The sequence below is a fragment of the Oryx dammah genome, unplaced genomic scaffold, assembly GCF_014754425.2.
Source record: "Oryx dammah isolate SB20612 unplaced genomic scaffold, SCBI_Odam_1.1 HiC_scaffold_19, whole genome shotgun sequence".
Lineage (NCBI taxonomy): Eukaryota > Metazoa > Chordata > Mammalia > Artiodactyla > Bovidae > Oryx > Oryx dammah.
Window position 1 is genome coordinate 78697057 of NW_024070203.1, and position 15603 is coordinate 78712659.

Genomic DNA, 15603 nt, shown 5'->3' on the forward strand with positions numbered 1-15603 from the left:
TCTAGAAAGTTCACTTTGGAAGAAGTGAGCCAATTAGATGGAAGGGAGCAAAGAATGCAGGCTGAAATGCTAGCGGCAGGCTGCCACAGGAAAATCAGTGAGTACTGCTGGGATAAGGTTTGTGGGGTAGAGAGGAGGGAATGGGCTTCACAAATAAGAGGAATTTGGAGTAAACAGGACTTGAGAGCATTTGGCTCTGTGTCCTGGATGGTTGTGTGGTTTCTGGAAGGTGGTCCTGGTCAATGAGAGAGAGGACAGAGAAGGAGGAAGAACATATGTGGGGGCTTGGTGGTGACCATACCCATTTTACATATGAGAAAATCAAGTCTCACTCACTGGACTGTAGAGACTGTGGAGCTTGTCTGTCTCCTTTACTATTGATTCCCAAGTGCCATACAGCAGGATAAAAATAGTTTGGGTTTCTCTGGTGGTCCCGTGGTTAAGAATCTGCCTTACAGTGCAGGGAACACCAGCTCAATCCCTGGTCGGGGAAGATTCCACATGCTGCGGAGCAACTAAACCCGTGCACCGCAACGACTTTGCTGGTGGGCTGCAACTACGTAAGCCTGTGCGCCCTAGAGTCTGTGCTCTGCAAAAAGAGAAGCCACCGCACATAGAAGCTGGTACATTGCGACTAGAGAGGAGCCCCCACTTGCCGCAACTAGCGAAAACCTGCATGCAGCAATGAAGACCCAGTGCAGCCAAAAATAATAATAAATAAATAAATAATTTAAAAAGTTATACAAAAAGAATGCTTAATAATAACTGTGTGAGGCTGAGAAAACTTACATCATTTGCCCAAGATGGCACAGGCACTTCAAAGTTGTGAACCCAGAACACACTCCCTAATCCTTCCCAGCACACCGTCTACTGCTTGCCAAGATCATCAGCAAAAGACTGCTTCTCAGCTTCTGAAGCAAAGGAAGAAACTCTTATTGGAAGATGTGCAGTCATGATGGGCTCACTCCCTCAGGTCACCTTAACAAAGTATTTAACTTTTTCATTAACGTATATTTTATAGAAGAGTTTCTAAAGAAAAGTGTTCAAGCAGGATGCATTTATGGACATCTGAGCACCATGAATTATATCTTATTACTGACATGTTCAGAATGAAATAGATTCCTGTCACTCTAACTCAGACCTCATAATTGGAAAATCAGGCAAAAATTTAAGATTGAAAGCCTCTCTGCTATCTGGAATCAATAGAGACTAACCTAAATGCATCTTGGACACTTTCGATGCTCTTATATTATCTTTCAAAGAGAGTCAGGGAATAACTGTTTACTATTTTAGGTGTAAGAGTCACTAATGTACTAGAAAATACTAATCAACATCTTCTCTCAGTCTTTACTCCTTAAAGGTAAATAATCCTAATTACTCTAACCTTCTTAATTTATGTCATCCTTCCATCTGTATGTCTTTTTTTTTTCAGCTTCTTTTAATTTAGCCACACTTTTAAGCCGAAGGACCCAAAGCTTGTTGAGAAAACAATTACTTCTATGTTTTTTTTCTCTTGTGGTATTTACAAGAATTTAAATGTTTCCCACAGTTAAACTAAGAGCTAAAGAGGATGCAAAGAAATAGAAACCCTTGACCTCAAAGAACTGATCACTGAGTACAGGAGGCAGGATGAAGGGAAATTCCTAGTAACCCAAGGACAATGTTAGTGTGTGTCTCGAGTGCCATATTCGGGATTACAGAAGTGTTTCAGAAATTCAGGAAAGCAATAGAGCACCAGGCTGTGTTAAAGAAGGATTCCCAGACACACATGAATATGGAGTGAGCCTTAAAGAGCATTTAGGATTTGGAGAGAAAATAGGAAGAAGTATAGAAGAGGGTGGTGGCTGAAGTATGAAGATGTTTAGAACAGAGGGTTTATGTGAGACATACATCTAAGATTTTTTAAAAAACTTTCCTCCAACCCAAAGCCTTATATTTATGTTGATAATTATCCTGTTGATCATGGACATCACCTAGATGGATGAAGGATATCCTATCTCCTCTCCAAAGATGATCATTTCATAAATTTATCCATTTGACTTCTATAATTAATGAAAATCATGTTGAATTTTAATCCTATCTGTGCTCTTGATTAGTATTTTGATACAGAGTATACAAAAACCATTTAAAAAGTGGGGCTCAGTCATCACACTACAGAAATGTGATGGGCCAATGACTTGAAAGGGCCCAATAAATATTTACTAGTTCAATGGAAGAAAAGGGAGGAAAAACAGAAAGAAGAAAGGATGAACGGAGTTTGGAAATATTTCTCATTAATTTTTCAAAAGTGAGCTGAACAGTTATTTAAAATATAACTAAATTAGTATTTTGAGTCCTATTTTTAGGTTTAACTCACTGTAACTTGCCATGTCTTCAAGAATTCCGAGTACACAACTAGTATACTTTAATTTTCTTTTTCAGATTAACTATGGTTATCTTTTTTTCTAAAGTTCCTAAAATTTTCGATGGGTAACAAGAGTTATAAACAGTTCCATTATTTCTTCCAGGAAGAGCTCAAACTTGAAATACCAGAAGATAGCTCAATAATAATAGGGGAAAACAGCAATAATGTGGTTCCATCTTACAATACTCTAAACGGAATGAAAAAGAATGCCAGGAAACATAAGTTGCAGTCTAAATGAGCTACCAAGTTTACATAAACCTTCCTGACAGAGAGAGGAGTGGAACAAAGAATGTGAGAAGAAATAAGTAGTTATTTACAATAACAGACTCCTTTCCCCAGGGGTAAATTATTCTGGAGCAGGAATGAACTGAAATCCTTTGCATAAGCAAGAGCCGAGCAAGATAAACATTTCAGACGCTGTCATAGATCTGGAAGACCATCTCAGCATCCCAGACGCCCCGTGTTGTTGCATATTGTGGGAAAGGGGCCACCAGCCTTGAAACCAAAGTGCCCTGTTCTCAGGGTGACTTCCGCACTTAAGAGCCAGATAGACTTGGGCAAGTCATTCAGTCCCTCTGAGTCTGCTTCTTCATCTTCAGAACAGGAGTAACTGTACCTAACTCTTAGGATGGTCATCCAGAGCAAAAAGACAGTGTGTGCAAAAAGCCTAACCAGGTGTCTGACAGCTAGCAGGAGTTGAGTAAATTATATTGTTTTTGTTCAGTCACTAAGTCATTCAGTCACTAAGTTCTATCCCACTCTTTGCGACCCCATGTACTGCAACATACCAGGCCTGTCTGTCCTTTACTATATCCATGGGTTTGCTCAAATTCATGTCCATTGAGTTGTGAATCTATATAACCATTTAGATAGACTGATGCTATCTAACCATCTTCATTCTCTGCTGCCTTCTTCTTTTGGCTTCAATCTTTCTCAGCATCAGAGCCTTTTATAATGAGTCAGTTCTTCACATCAGGTGGCCAAAGTATTGGAGTTTCAGCTTCAGCATTTGTCCTTCCAATGAATATTCAGGGTTGATGTCCTTTAGGACTGACTGGTTTGATCTCCTTGCAGTCCAAGGGACCCAAGAATCTTTTCTAGCACCGCTGTTGGACAGCATCAATTCTTTGGCGCTCAGCCTTCTTTATGGTCCAACTCTCATATCTATACACGACTACTGGAAAAACAATAGCTTTGACAATATGGACCTTTGTTGGCAAAGTGATGTCTCTGCTTTTTAATATGCTATCTAGAGGCTTCTCTGGTGGCTCAGATGGTAAAGAATCTGCCTGTAATGCAGGAAACCCGAGTTCGATCCCTGGTTCGGGAAGATCCCCTGGAGAAGGGAATGGCTACCCATTCCAGTATTCTTGCCTGGAGAATCCCATGGACAGAGGGGCCTGGCAGGCTACAGCACATGGGGTGGCAAAGAGTTGAACACAACTGAGCAATTAACACTTTCACTTTCTTTATAAGGTTTGTCATAGCTTTCCAAGGAGCAAGTGTCTTAATTTTATGTCTGCAGTCACCATCAGCAGTGACTGTGGAGCCCAAGATAATAAAATCTGTGGCTTCTTCTACTTTTTCCCTTTCTATTTGTCATGAAGTGATGGGACTGGATGTCACGATCTTAGTTTTTTAAATGTTGAGTAAACTATAACTCACATGAGTTCTTAAGTAATCACAATGGGGTTCAAATTCCCCACTACTCTGTGGCAAGAGGGGAAGCCCTCCTTACCTTTGTGAAGACAATCAAATCAACTTGTTCATTCCAAATAGAACCATTCTTATGGAATATCAACATGGAAGGAATAATGCTAGAGCTGATTCTCAATCATCCAGTGCAGCAAAGGCAGAAACTACCCGGCACGAGGGGGCACACATGTCTTTGTTCTCCTTCTGTCTTTGGTTTCAGCTCTACCCCTCCCCTTGCCTTTCACCACCTCCAGTCTTCACGCTAATTCACCCACAACCTGTCAGGGTTTTTTCTCACTTCTTACCACCCAGCAAACTTACAGAGCTTTTCTGAAATTTTAAGAAGATTCTTTCTGGAAAATTCACGGGTCAAGAAAAATCTAAAATTCAAGAAAAAACATTTTATACAATTCAAAGGGCAAACATCCTTCCCCTAGACCTTGATCATGATTAAAAGCACATATATGTAGAGAGTCTCGGTTCTGTACAGATGAACCACAGCACTGAAAATGGAAATGTTGTTTTAAGTTATTTCAAAATGTGATTAAAATATACACAAACTGCTGGAGAGAATTTAGGTCCTTGTCTTACAATAAAGAAAAACTCCTTCTCTTTTTAGTTATAAAAGATTATTACCAACCTTAACATCTAAAATATGCTTTAATCTATAATAGCTAACGAATGAACTCTAAAAAAATCCTTAAATCCATACAGTATGGTTTTTCCAGTGGTCATGTATGGATGTGAGAGTTGGACTGTGAAGAAAGCTGAGCGCCAAAGAATTGATGCTTTTGAACTGTGGTGTTGGAGAAGACTCTTGAGAGTCCCTTGGACTGCAAGGAGATTCAACCGGTCCATTCTAAAGGAGATCAGTCCTGGGTGTTCATTGGAAGGAATGATGCTGAGGCTGAAGCTCCAGTACTTTGGCCACTTCATGCGAAGAGTTGACTCACTGGAAAAGACCCTGATGCTGGGAGGGATCCTGTGCTGCAGAAACTTCTCTGACCCAAATAATCCCCTACCCAAAAGCAAAGTATCTGGAATTTTACCACTAAAGATTTATTCTTTGAGGTTGGGAACATTTTGTTAATCATTTTTTCCTAATGCAAAGACTGCTTTAAGTGGTTGGACATAAACTAGTTTATCCTAATCAGTGATTCATCAGGCTGATATTTTTAAGACAAGTCCTGGGCAGGTATGAAATTATGTAGTAGGACTAGGCATGGGATAGTTACAGGACAAAAAAGAAGACAAACAAATTTCCTTCATAAATTTGCTGAGACTGGCCATGGGAAAGGGTTATTGATGATATTAGACCTCTGATCACAGAGATTGTTCCCTCAACACCATTATATCCATAACCAAAAACACTGTTTAAAAATCTATTTGTGTATTATTCTGTACTTGTATTATGCAAACAGGAAGTCTAGCTTTTGAATAGTCTTAAAAATTATTTTCCAGAACCATTTTTATAGCTACAAAATATTTCACAATCTTTTTAAAGTCTCTCAAGATCCACCCCACTCTAGCCTTTTTTTTTTTTTCAGCCTGCAAAATAGACTTTATCAATAGCATCAGTTCAGCTCAGTTCAATCACTCAGTCGTGTCTGACTCTTTGCAGCCCCATGAATCGCAGCACGCCAGGCCTCCCTGTCCATCACCAACTCCCGGAGTTTACCCAAAGTCATGTGCATCAAGTCAGTGATGCCAAAAATATCAATAACCTCAGATATGCAGATAACACCACCCTTATGGCAGAAAGTGAAGAACTAAAAGGCCTCTTGATGAAAGTGAAAGAGGAGAGTGAAAAAGTTGGCTTAAAGCTCAACATTCAGAAAACTAAGATCATGGCATCCAGTCCCATCACTTCATGGCAAATAGATGGGGAAACTGGAAACAGTGGCTGACTTTATTTTTTGGGCTCCAAAATCACTGCAGATGGTGACTGCAGCCATGAAATTAAAAGACGCTTACTCCTTGGAAGGAAAGTTACCAACCTAGATAGCATATTAAAAAGCAGAGATATTACTTTGCCAACAAAGGTCCATCTAGTCAAGGCTATGGTTTTTTTCATCAGTTATGTATGGATGTGAGTGTTGGACTGTAAAGAAAGCTGAGCACCAAAGAATTGATGCTTTTGAACTGTGGTGTTGGAGAAGACTCTTGAGAGTCCCTTGGACTGCAAGGAGATCCAACCGGTCCATTCTAAAGGAGATCAGTCCTGGGTGTTCATTGGAAGGAATGATGCTGAGGCTGAAACTCCAATACTTTGGCCACCTGATGCGAAGAGCTGACTCATTTGAAAAGACCCTGATGCTGGGAAAGATTGAGGGCAGGAGGAGAAGGGGATGACAGAGAATGAGATGGTTGGATGGCATCACTGACTCGATGGACATGAGTTTGAGTAAACTCCGGGAGTTGGTGATGGACAGGGAGGCCTGGCGTGCTGCGATTCATGGGGTCGCAAAGAGTTGGGCACGACTGAGTGGCTGAAATGAACTGAACTATCTTCTACTCTATTTCATAAATTTTGGTCAGGAGATCACTTGTGTTACAATCACAATATACCTGTTTTTAAAAACACCAAACCAATTTCTAGGCCCAATCCCAGAGTCATTAAATCAGAATTTCTTGGAGAGAGGAACTTGTACTTTAGAAAAAGATAGATGGATAAACAAATATAAAGGAGTATTATTATCCCAATATTGGAAATCATTAGATTATATCTTATAGACAAAAGCTAAGAGTTTCCATGTATTAACTGACCTATCAGTATCTGTTGTGGCATGTTAGAACAGAAACTTTGTTTTAAATCACTGGCAGTACGTAAAGAACCCCAACTTCATCTTCTGCTCTTACCAGGTACTCCATCTTGGATCCAGAAGTTAATGTCCGTCCCGTCTCCAGCCTTCAGGACCTGTGTGATGTTGATGGGCTTCAGCAGGCTCATGACCTCCTCCATGATGATCCTGGCTGAGTCAGAGCCAGTGAACTTCAGCCCAGAGGGTAAGAAGGTTCCCAGGTCAGACTCCATCACTAGGCTGTAGTTGGAACTATTTGCCTAAACAAAAGAGATAAGTGTTTGGTTCATATCTGCTGCACTCTGCTTTCTCTTTGGGAGTTACTGAAAAAACAACAATCAGAGACTTTATCTCCTCACTAGTTGTTGCCAAAACACATGGGACTCTGCTGGACTTGGGGTCTGGTCTGCATATTACTAACAGTTCTGAGATGCAAACTTACTCATCCTGGGATCTGCCAAATTTGAATTGACTTGGAAAGATTTTCTTTAAATTCAATGAAAATAAACATAAAGCTCCATATTAAAATTACTCAATTATTGCTATTATCAATAATATTCTTTCAATTAATTTTCTTAACAGCTTAATTTGTACCAGATACAATTCCCTTTCTACAGTGGGGATCTCCAGATAGCATCAGCCACGTTCAGGCCAAAAAAAGGTATTCTCTGAGGGCCTATTTTGCTGCACCTCTTTCCTCTTGATGGACACTCTGTCTTATTTTAATTGTGGATTTTGCAAAGGCTTAAAAGCATCAAACCAACAGGTTTGTCTTGGGTTTCTGATTCTGTTGTTGTGCCATCTGTTGAGTCCCCAGGGAGGGAGGTAATAGAATGCCAGTGAAATGCTGCTCTCTCTGGGGTACAACTGTAGAACTCTAAACCCCAGCAGCTCTGCCAGGAGGCTAGTGTGTAAACTTTTCCCAAATAAAGTCTGGTGAGAAAGCACAGTGATTTCATGTAGCCAATATTGTCACAGCAAGAGCCTAGAAGAGGCCCTCACCAGATTGCACAGCTCAATTGCCACCCAGCCCAAAGATTTTCAAGTTTAAGGTTCTTTCAAGTTTAAAGTGGCCTGGCCATCTATTTCTCAGGAACCATTCTTTTCTTCAAGACTGACCAAATACCACCTTAGTCGAGTTATTCTCAAGCTGGCATCGTCATTACTCACCTAGTAAAAATCAATAATGACATTTTTACTTTGCTTTCAGAGGGCTTTCATGTTTGCAATCTCCTTTGATCTTCTTCCATAACCCATAAAGTAGACAGGGCAGTTTTATCATTGATAGTGGTTTATAGAAAAGGAACTGAGGATCAGAGAGGTTAGGTGACTTGCTCAAAGTCACACAGTTGGCAAATGAGAGAGCTGGGTCTGAAATACTATGCTTTCCAAAACTCCACACTGCTATAGCTAGCATGGAGTTACACCTGTTTTGAATTAAAATGATTTTCACTTGTGTAACAATTTCAGGGTTGCATAACTATTTTTTTCTTTTGTAAAACAGATACTTTTTATAATGATTTCGTATTGCCGTGGATGGGCACTGTTGTTACAACAGCAAGAACAGTGGTGGGTTCTAAAGAAGGACATTTCTAACATTTATAGGACTGAACTTTGTGGTCCTGGGATACCTATTCTGTTGTCATTGATGATGAGAAGAAGGTTGACAAAGCATAAGTCTGTTGGTATTTCCACTTTCACTTCTAAGGAATTTCTGTCTTCATGGTGATTTTCAGAGAAAGACCCAAGACAATTTTGATTAAAAAAACAAAACAAAACACTTTTCTCTGCTTTCAGCTGTGGCTACTGCAAGAAGGTAGCATCATTAAGAGTTAATAACATGCAAAAATATTTGCATTAATGTATTACATTCAGGGCTCTTTCAGCTAGCACATTGGTGTGGGTCAACAAGTTGACATGAATTCGGCAGGGTTAGCCGTGTCCCCTTATGAGCCCACTGCTCCCACCCCTAAATTCTTTTCCTCCCCTATAAAAATGAGAAAAGAAATAGCACAATATATCTTTAAAAAAAGACAGAGTTAGGTAATGACTGTGAGGGTTCCCATGCTTCTCACAGACTTCCATCCTTCCAATAAGAAAATTACCCAATTTGCTCCTGACTATATACTTTTTAGCCGAAAGTAGAGCTAGGTAGTGATTTGGGCATCCGCCTGGTGAGGTGCGCCCAGCCCTGGACCCACTCAGCTCTACTCCTGGCTCAACAACTGACCTGCTGGACTGCCGAGAGGAGTGTCTGGCCTCTCTCTCTGTCCCCAAGTCACAATGCCTTGACCTTTAGCATCTCCATCTGTAGGCTGGAACAAATGCTTTTTTCTAGGCTTAGACAGTGGTAAAGAACACGCCTGCCAGTGCAGGAGATGTAAGAGGTGCCGGTTCAGTCCCGGGGTTGAGATCTCCGGGAGGAGCTCAGTAACCCACTCCAGTGTTCTTACTGGGAGAATCCCATGCAGAGGAACCTGGCGGGCTACAGTCCATGGGGTCACAAAGAGTCAGACATGACTGAAGCGACTGAGCATGCACCCAAGCTTGAACAATGCGCCTGGGCACATGGGACTTTGGGGGTCTTCAAAGAAAAGATCTTTGTGGACCACAGGGAAAGTGGCTGCATGAGTGGAACTTGTCCAAGCTCCTTAAAAAATATGCGTGAAGGGCTTCTTGACTCTCTACAAATGAACAAGGGCCAGGATATCCCACCGTCTGTGAATGGTACCATGCAATGCCAGGATGCTGATAGGAATGTTGAGAATAATTTAAATCAGGGCACTTTCAAAGGTGTCAGAGGCTATGTGGCAATAGGTTTAGCACAGTGAGAACAAGTATGGGCCCTGGGACTATTCAGTCTGAGTTTAATCCTCAGACTGACCAGCCATGAGCTCTGTGACTCTGGGCAGTCTGTGTGACTTCTCAGGTTCGTCTGCCATGAAATGGGGATAATGGTGGCACCCCAGTACTGGTCTTACCACGAAAGATCCAGACTTCTCAGGTTTTCAAGAAAGGCCTCCATATAAACCATTCTGTTAGCTGCATATAATGATAACCGGTATCATTTTTGCAGTGCTTCCAATGTGCCAGACACTGTGTGACATGCCTTATAGCTTAGCCCAGGTAATGCTTATAATCATTCTAAAGTGCTACTATATTTCTCATTTCACAGATGAAGCAACTGAGGCCTGGCCAGGTTAGCTAACTTCCCCAAGCTTACCTAGCTAGTGAGTGGAGTGGTCAGAATTGAAGCCCAAATGTCTGCTTCCCCAAGCCTGTGGGCTCAGCCCCTCCAATACTCTGTCTGCTCATGCTTACTTCCAATTGTCAGGCCACAGGTCCTTGCTTTTAATTAAAAAATGCAAAGACTGTAGTCAAACAAACGTACAGAGTTTAAAATATTCTTGCATGATCACAATACAAAATCTGTTTGGACAGAATTTATTGTCGCTGCTAACAAAGTAATTTGATTAGGCAAAGAGAAGATTGAAAACAAAAACAAAAACAAAACCCTTGCTCCACCATTTCCTACCAACCAGGAATAAAAAGCCTAAAACAATAAAATATCTTTTTCAACCCGAATTAGACAGGATGTGCAGATTTCAGTAAATCAGAATTCTGTTGTCGGTAGAGACGTGCTAGATTTCTATTCATGTAGGATTTTATTAGCTGTTCCTAACATGACGGCAGCAGTCCATTGTTGTCTATTTATATATAAACATTTCCATATGTTTTCAACAAGGAACTAAGAAAACAAACCACCCACCATCCATGACACCGCTTTTCCTCCTCATTGATGGCATCATTGCCTAATCGTTAGCACATGGCCAAAGAGCTGGGAAAACAAAATGTCTCTGCACAAAGAAACTGGGATGAATAAGCCGGGTCACAGGGCTGTTACAACTGCTGCTTCTCAGGAATGTGTTGTCACAAACATCCGTGTCCCTCACTATGCTATGGGCCACTGGGGACACACTCAGTGTCGATCTGGAAAGCTGATTATAGCTAGTAACAGTGGAGCAGACCCATGCTGGTTTCACTCAACCCATTTCTGCACACAAAACCAAATATCCATCCTCCTACTTACAGGATGTAGGGAGAAACCTCCCTTCTGGAGACTGAATGCTTTATTGCTGAGATAACCAGCACCAACTGAGGCAAACGTATAGATGGGGAGGCTGAGAAGCTTAGTGACAAGCTCAGATACTAAGTGTAAACTCCTTGCCCCGCTCTCTTAATGAGGAGAAACACCTCTTTCTTAAAGAGTGATGGAAACTGTCCTTCATTGCCCTGTAATGGACATAATGCAATGCAGAGAAAAGCTGCTGGCTAACCTCCTAGACTGGAGTTGCTCGAGTAGTTAATATCTGCTTAGGGTTGAAGATTCATACGTTTGTTTTGTGCTAGAATCACATCCTATCACTTCTTTTCTTTTTTTTTAAGGGTCAGCTTACTCTGCCAAAGAACAATTTGGTAACCATTAGCATTCTTTGGGTGCAACGCAAGATTAAAAAGTAGAACAGTGTTTAAAATACATATTGCATATTTTCAAATGCTTACTTCCTAACATAAACACAAGGGTGATGTTTGTGTTCTTTGCTTTTATAAAACTCCAGATAATTCTTCTTCAGAAACATAGACCCAAGCTCGACATCTCCTCTCCTCCCAAACTTGGCATCTTTTTGTTTTAAAGCTTTTATTTTCTCATAACCTAGGCAACCTGTTTTTAGTTTTGAACGAAAATCGTAATCCCCAAAATCAAATGATGAGAAAAAGAGACTCCTAATTATTTGAATTAATCATTTAGCCTCCTTAGTTCAATCTTCAAAGAAGTAAACGCACCCCACTCCAATGCCGCCCCCAACACAGGGCAATCAGTCTCGGTACCACGTCCCCACTCCGGTAAAAGTTAATATTTTGCAGATGATGGTGGTGACACTGTTTGGTCAGGTGGTAAGCAAGTTCTCAGAAGGAATCATCCTATGAGACCATGCTCTGAGTTGCTTCAGCCATCTTCTCCAGTGCAGCCAGTGGCCCTGGGACTTCCATTTCAAAGGGTATATAAATGGGGCAGGGGAGAGATGCATGGAGCTTTAGGTCAAACCCCTGTCATGATGGGGTAATAGAAAGAGGCTTCTCCCTGCTGGGCAAAACCAAGAAGAGGTTTTCCCTTCTGGTCATGTCTACCCCGAGGTTCAGACTTTTATTTCTGGCAGTCACCAGCATTCAGTTTTGAACAACCTTGAGGACCCAGCGGGGAGAGTCAGGAAAGAGAGGATGACAAGGTGGAGGACCATACGTTATTTTTATTTGACAGTTAAACTGGCTGTGGCTCGGGAGAAGGGGCAGTCTTGGGTAAGTTACACTGGAACTAAAATCGCAGACACCTATTGTGGTCTAGCCACCATGCTGCCTGGAGATGGCACGGAATAAATGGCTTCCAGAGACCCCTTTCCAACCCCATCATTTCTCTTTGTGTGCAAAGAAGTTTTCTCTTGTGAGTCAAACCTGTGTTTTCAGGCAATCCAATTTTCACAGTGTTGCTCCAAGCACTCCAGATCTCAGTGAATTCTCTTGAGCTGGTTAAGGCCCAGGTATAGCCCTTAAACTTATGGAAAACACATGATCCCTCTATAAATGTCACTATGGTAACAACAGTGAGTCGGCAGGCTGAAAGATATAGCATAAACATAGGCTAAAATAAATATGAATTTTATTTATATTATACTGGAACTATGACTGCATTCACATTTCTTTGAGGAATAAAAACGACCCAGTAACCAGAGTATTTGGTAGACAGGCTTAAGAGCTTACATGGCAGCTCGTTGTCTACCTCAGCTTTTAATTTTATTCCTGCATGTTGAAGCAACATAATCAATAGCTGAAATCAGTGGGACTCATAGTCCCCACAATTAAATTTTGAGTCCTTTAACATAATACATTGCCCAAGTGTTTTGCATTGCTCGTTTAATACACATTTCAATAAGCAGCTGTAAAGAGAAATCTCCAACACAGCTGGCTTTGTGAAAGCAGCTGCTCTGCCTCTTTCATTCTCCGTCCCTCTCTCAACCTCCTCCTGCGCGTGGATTTTCCCTGCCTGTCTCCTCTTGTGCCTGCCATGCTGTCATCAAGGTGTAAGAACTAAATCATTTAAAAGAGAATGCCTTCCTTCGTCTGACCTTTCTTCTCTGACACTGTTACATGCTTAATAGGCACAGAGACATGTTTCTTGTTTTGGACAGTGGGGTCTTATCAGCCAAGACAGAGCTTTTGAGTTGACTTCAAACCAGTCCTCTTATGTTGGCTGGAAAGCCCATGGCAGCTTCTTTAAATCCCTATTCAAGGTTACAACTGATAAGGGGTTCCTTTTCTTATGTATAGACAGGTTATTTCTTTTAAAAAATAATAGTGCTTATTTTCATGTCCTGCAAAAATAGGCTACTTTATAATCTGAAACTGAAATATTTATTTGATCCAATGGTGTATCATATTAAAGCACTGTTAATCACTAATTCTCCTTTTTCCACAGCCAGTAGATAAGCACTTAGAGCCTGTTTGGATTATGATAATATCCTTAAATGCTTTATTTGATCAAGCACTCTTTACTAATATTAGTAAAGATGCTAAACACAGCTTTAAAAGTAATTTTATTTTCTTAAACATGCCTTCTTTTCTCTCAGAAGCACAATGGAGGGTCTGAAACCTCATGAAAGACAACTGTACCCAAATCTGAGCTTCAGGGCTCTGGCCCTACTCAAGGCTTCACACTCTGCCTCTCCCCTCGCCTTCCGTTTCTAACACACCAGACCCCTACCGAATGCGCTGCACTGTTACACTTTATTCAATTTGTTTTTTATACCCACCTTGCTCCCGAAAGAATTCCTATAGACACTAAAGTCTTCCTATAAGACACTAATTGACAGAACTGATGCTTTTGAACTATGGTGTTGGATGAGACTCTTGAGAGTCCCTTGGACTTCAAGGAGATCCAACCAGTCCATCCTGAAGGAAATCAGTTCTGAATGTTCATTGGAAGGACTAGTGCTGAAGCTGAAGCTCTAATACTTTGGCTACCTGATGCGAAGAACCGACTTATTGGAAAAGACCCCAATGCTGGGAAAGATTGAAGGCGGGAGGAGAAGGGGACGATGGAGGATAAGATGATTGGATAGCATCATCGACTCTATTGACATGAATTTGAGTAAGCTCCAGGAGTTGGTGATGGACAGGGAAGCGAGGCGTGCTGCAGTCCGTGGGGTCGCACAGAGTCGGACACAACTGAGTGACTGAACTTAGAACTTGTAAGACACTAATACCATATTTTTAAAGTATTGTAAACTTGAGAACCAAAAAAATGCCCTGAAAGCAGGGATTGAATCTGTGTGGATCTCTACCACACCTCTAGCTTAAATAACAGAGCTCAGTACATGGTGGGTGCTCAAGATATATGTGAGGAGAAATAAGGTCACAACTGGGAAAGTCTGACATGGTATCCCAACAGCAACTTGGAGATGTAACTTAGCTAGTGCTGCCAAGGTAAGAGGAAAAAGCAACGTGCTACAAAGCTCTCACTACTTAGGAAAAGAAAGGATATCACCAGTTCCCTGGAAAACTTACTTCAGCTCCAGATTATCCTCTTTTTAACAGTTTTGCCAGCAATCAATTCTGAGAGGAATTGCCACATGGTACTTTCTATGAGGAACATTGAACAAAATTATGAAAGAGTCTCCAATAGCAGTTTTTATAAAAGAGGCAGAAACTCCTTTCATAACACTGCTTCCTAAATATTGATCCTCAATTAAATCCAAAAGCAAAATATTAAGTCACACTTCAGCAAAGCTGTTTCTTTAGGAAGCAACCTGTGTTTATTTAACAGTTACTAAAGCAGAAACCAAACTGGATGACCTATTGGATGTTCCCTGTTTGCTCTGGGCAGTCTGTCTGTCACGGCATGATTATGAACGGTGCCTCCTTTTCCTAACCCACTCTCAAATATCAATTGTCCCCCCTAGAATTCTTGTAGAAGTTAGTGAAAATTCCAAGATTGAGATCACTTAGCATTAAACTGCAAATATTTGCTGGAGCTGAACTGGTCACTTGCTGATTCCTGCCAACACTTTCTTCCCTTGGCTTCCGGAGCCGTAGACTCTTTGCTCTCCTCACGCATCGCTGGATGTGCCTCCTCGGTTTCCTGGCTGGCTTCCTCATCCTTCTGATCTTTAGATGTTGAGGTCAAAAACAGTCAAGAGGGCTTGTTTTCCTAGCCTCTTCTTAGAATAGAGTTTGGACCCGGATGGCAGGGACTTCTCTATTATGTTTAGTACTTATGATTGATTATTTAATGGCTATAAACCCTCCCATTCCCTGTATATATTTCCATTTCTAATGTGACTGTGACATTCCTTTCATCAGGAGGTATAAATCTCTTCCCCCATGCTCTGAATGTATGCTGGTCCCATGCCTTTCTTTGACCAAGAGACTCTGGCAGAAGTGACCATTTGTGACTTCAGAATATGGGCCAAAAGAAGGCTTATAGCTGCCACCTTGACCTGTTGCTGCCCTAAGACTGACATGTAAGGAAGCCTGGGGTACCACATGGGAAGATCAGCCTAGATGACAGTCAGTCCAGTCCCAACTTCCAGAAGTAGGACCATCTTTGATCACCAGCCCGGGCACGCTGTCATGTGACTACAACCTGAG

General features: G+C 41.3%; 1 protein-coding gene across 3 annotated transcripts in view; it reads right to left on the reverse strand.

Moving 5' to 3' along the window:
• Window positions 1-15603, reverse strand: part of CPQ (carboxypeptidase Q) — a 572477-nt gene that overhangs the window by 77982 nt on the left and 478892 nt on the right. For all 3 annotated transcript variants that reach the window (XM_040261026.1, XM_040261025.1, XM_040261027.1), the window contains exon 7: window positions 6959-7160. In XM_040261026.1, the coding sequence (XP_040116960.1) occupies window positions 6959-7160 (202 nt within the window). The remainder of the gene's footprint in view (window positions 1-6958; window positions 7161-15603) is intronic.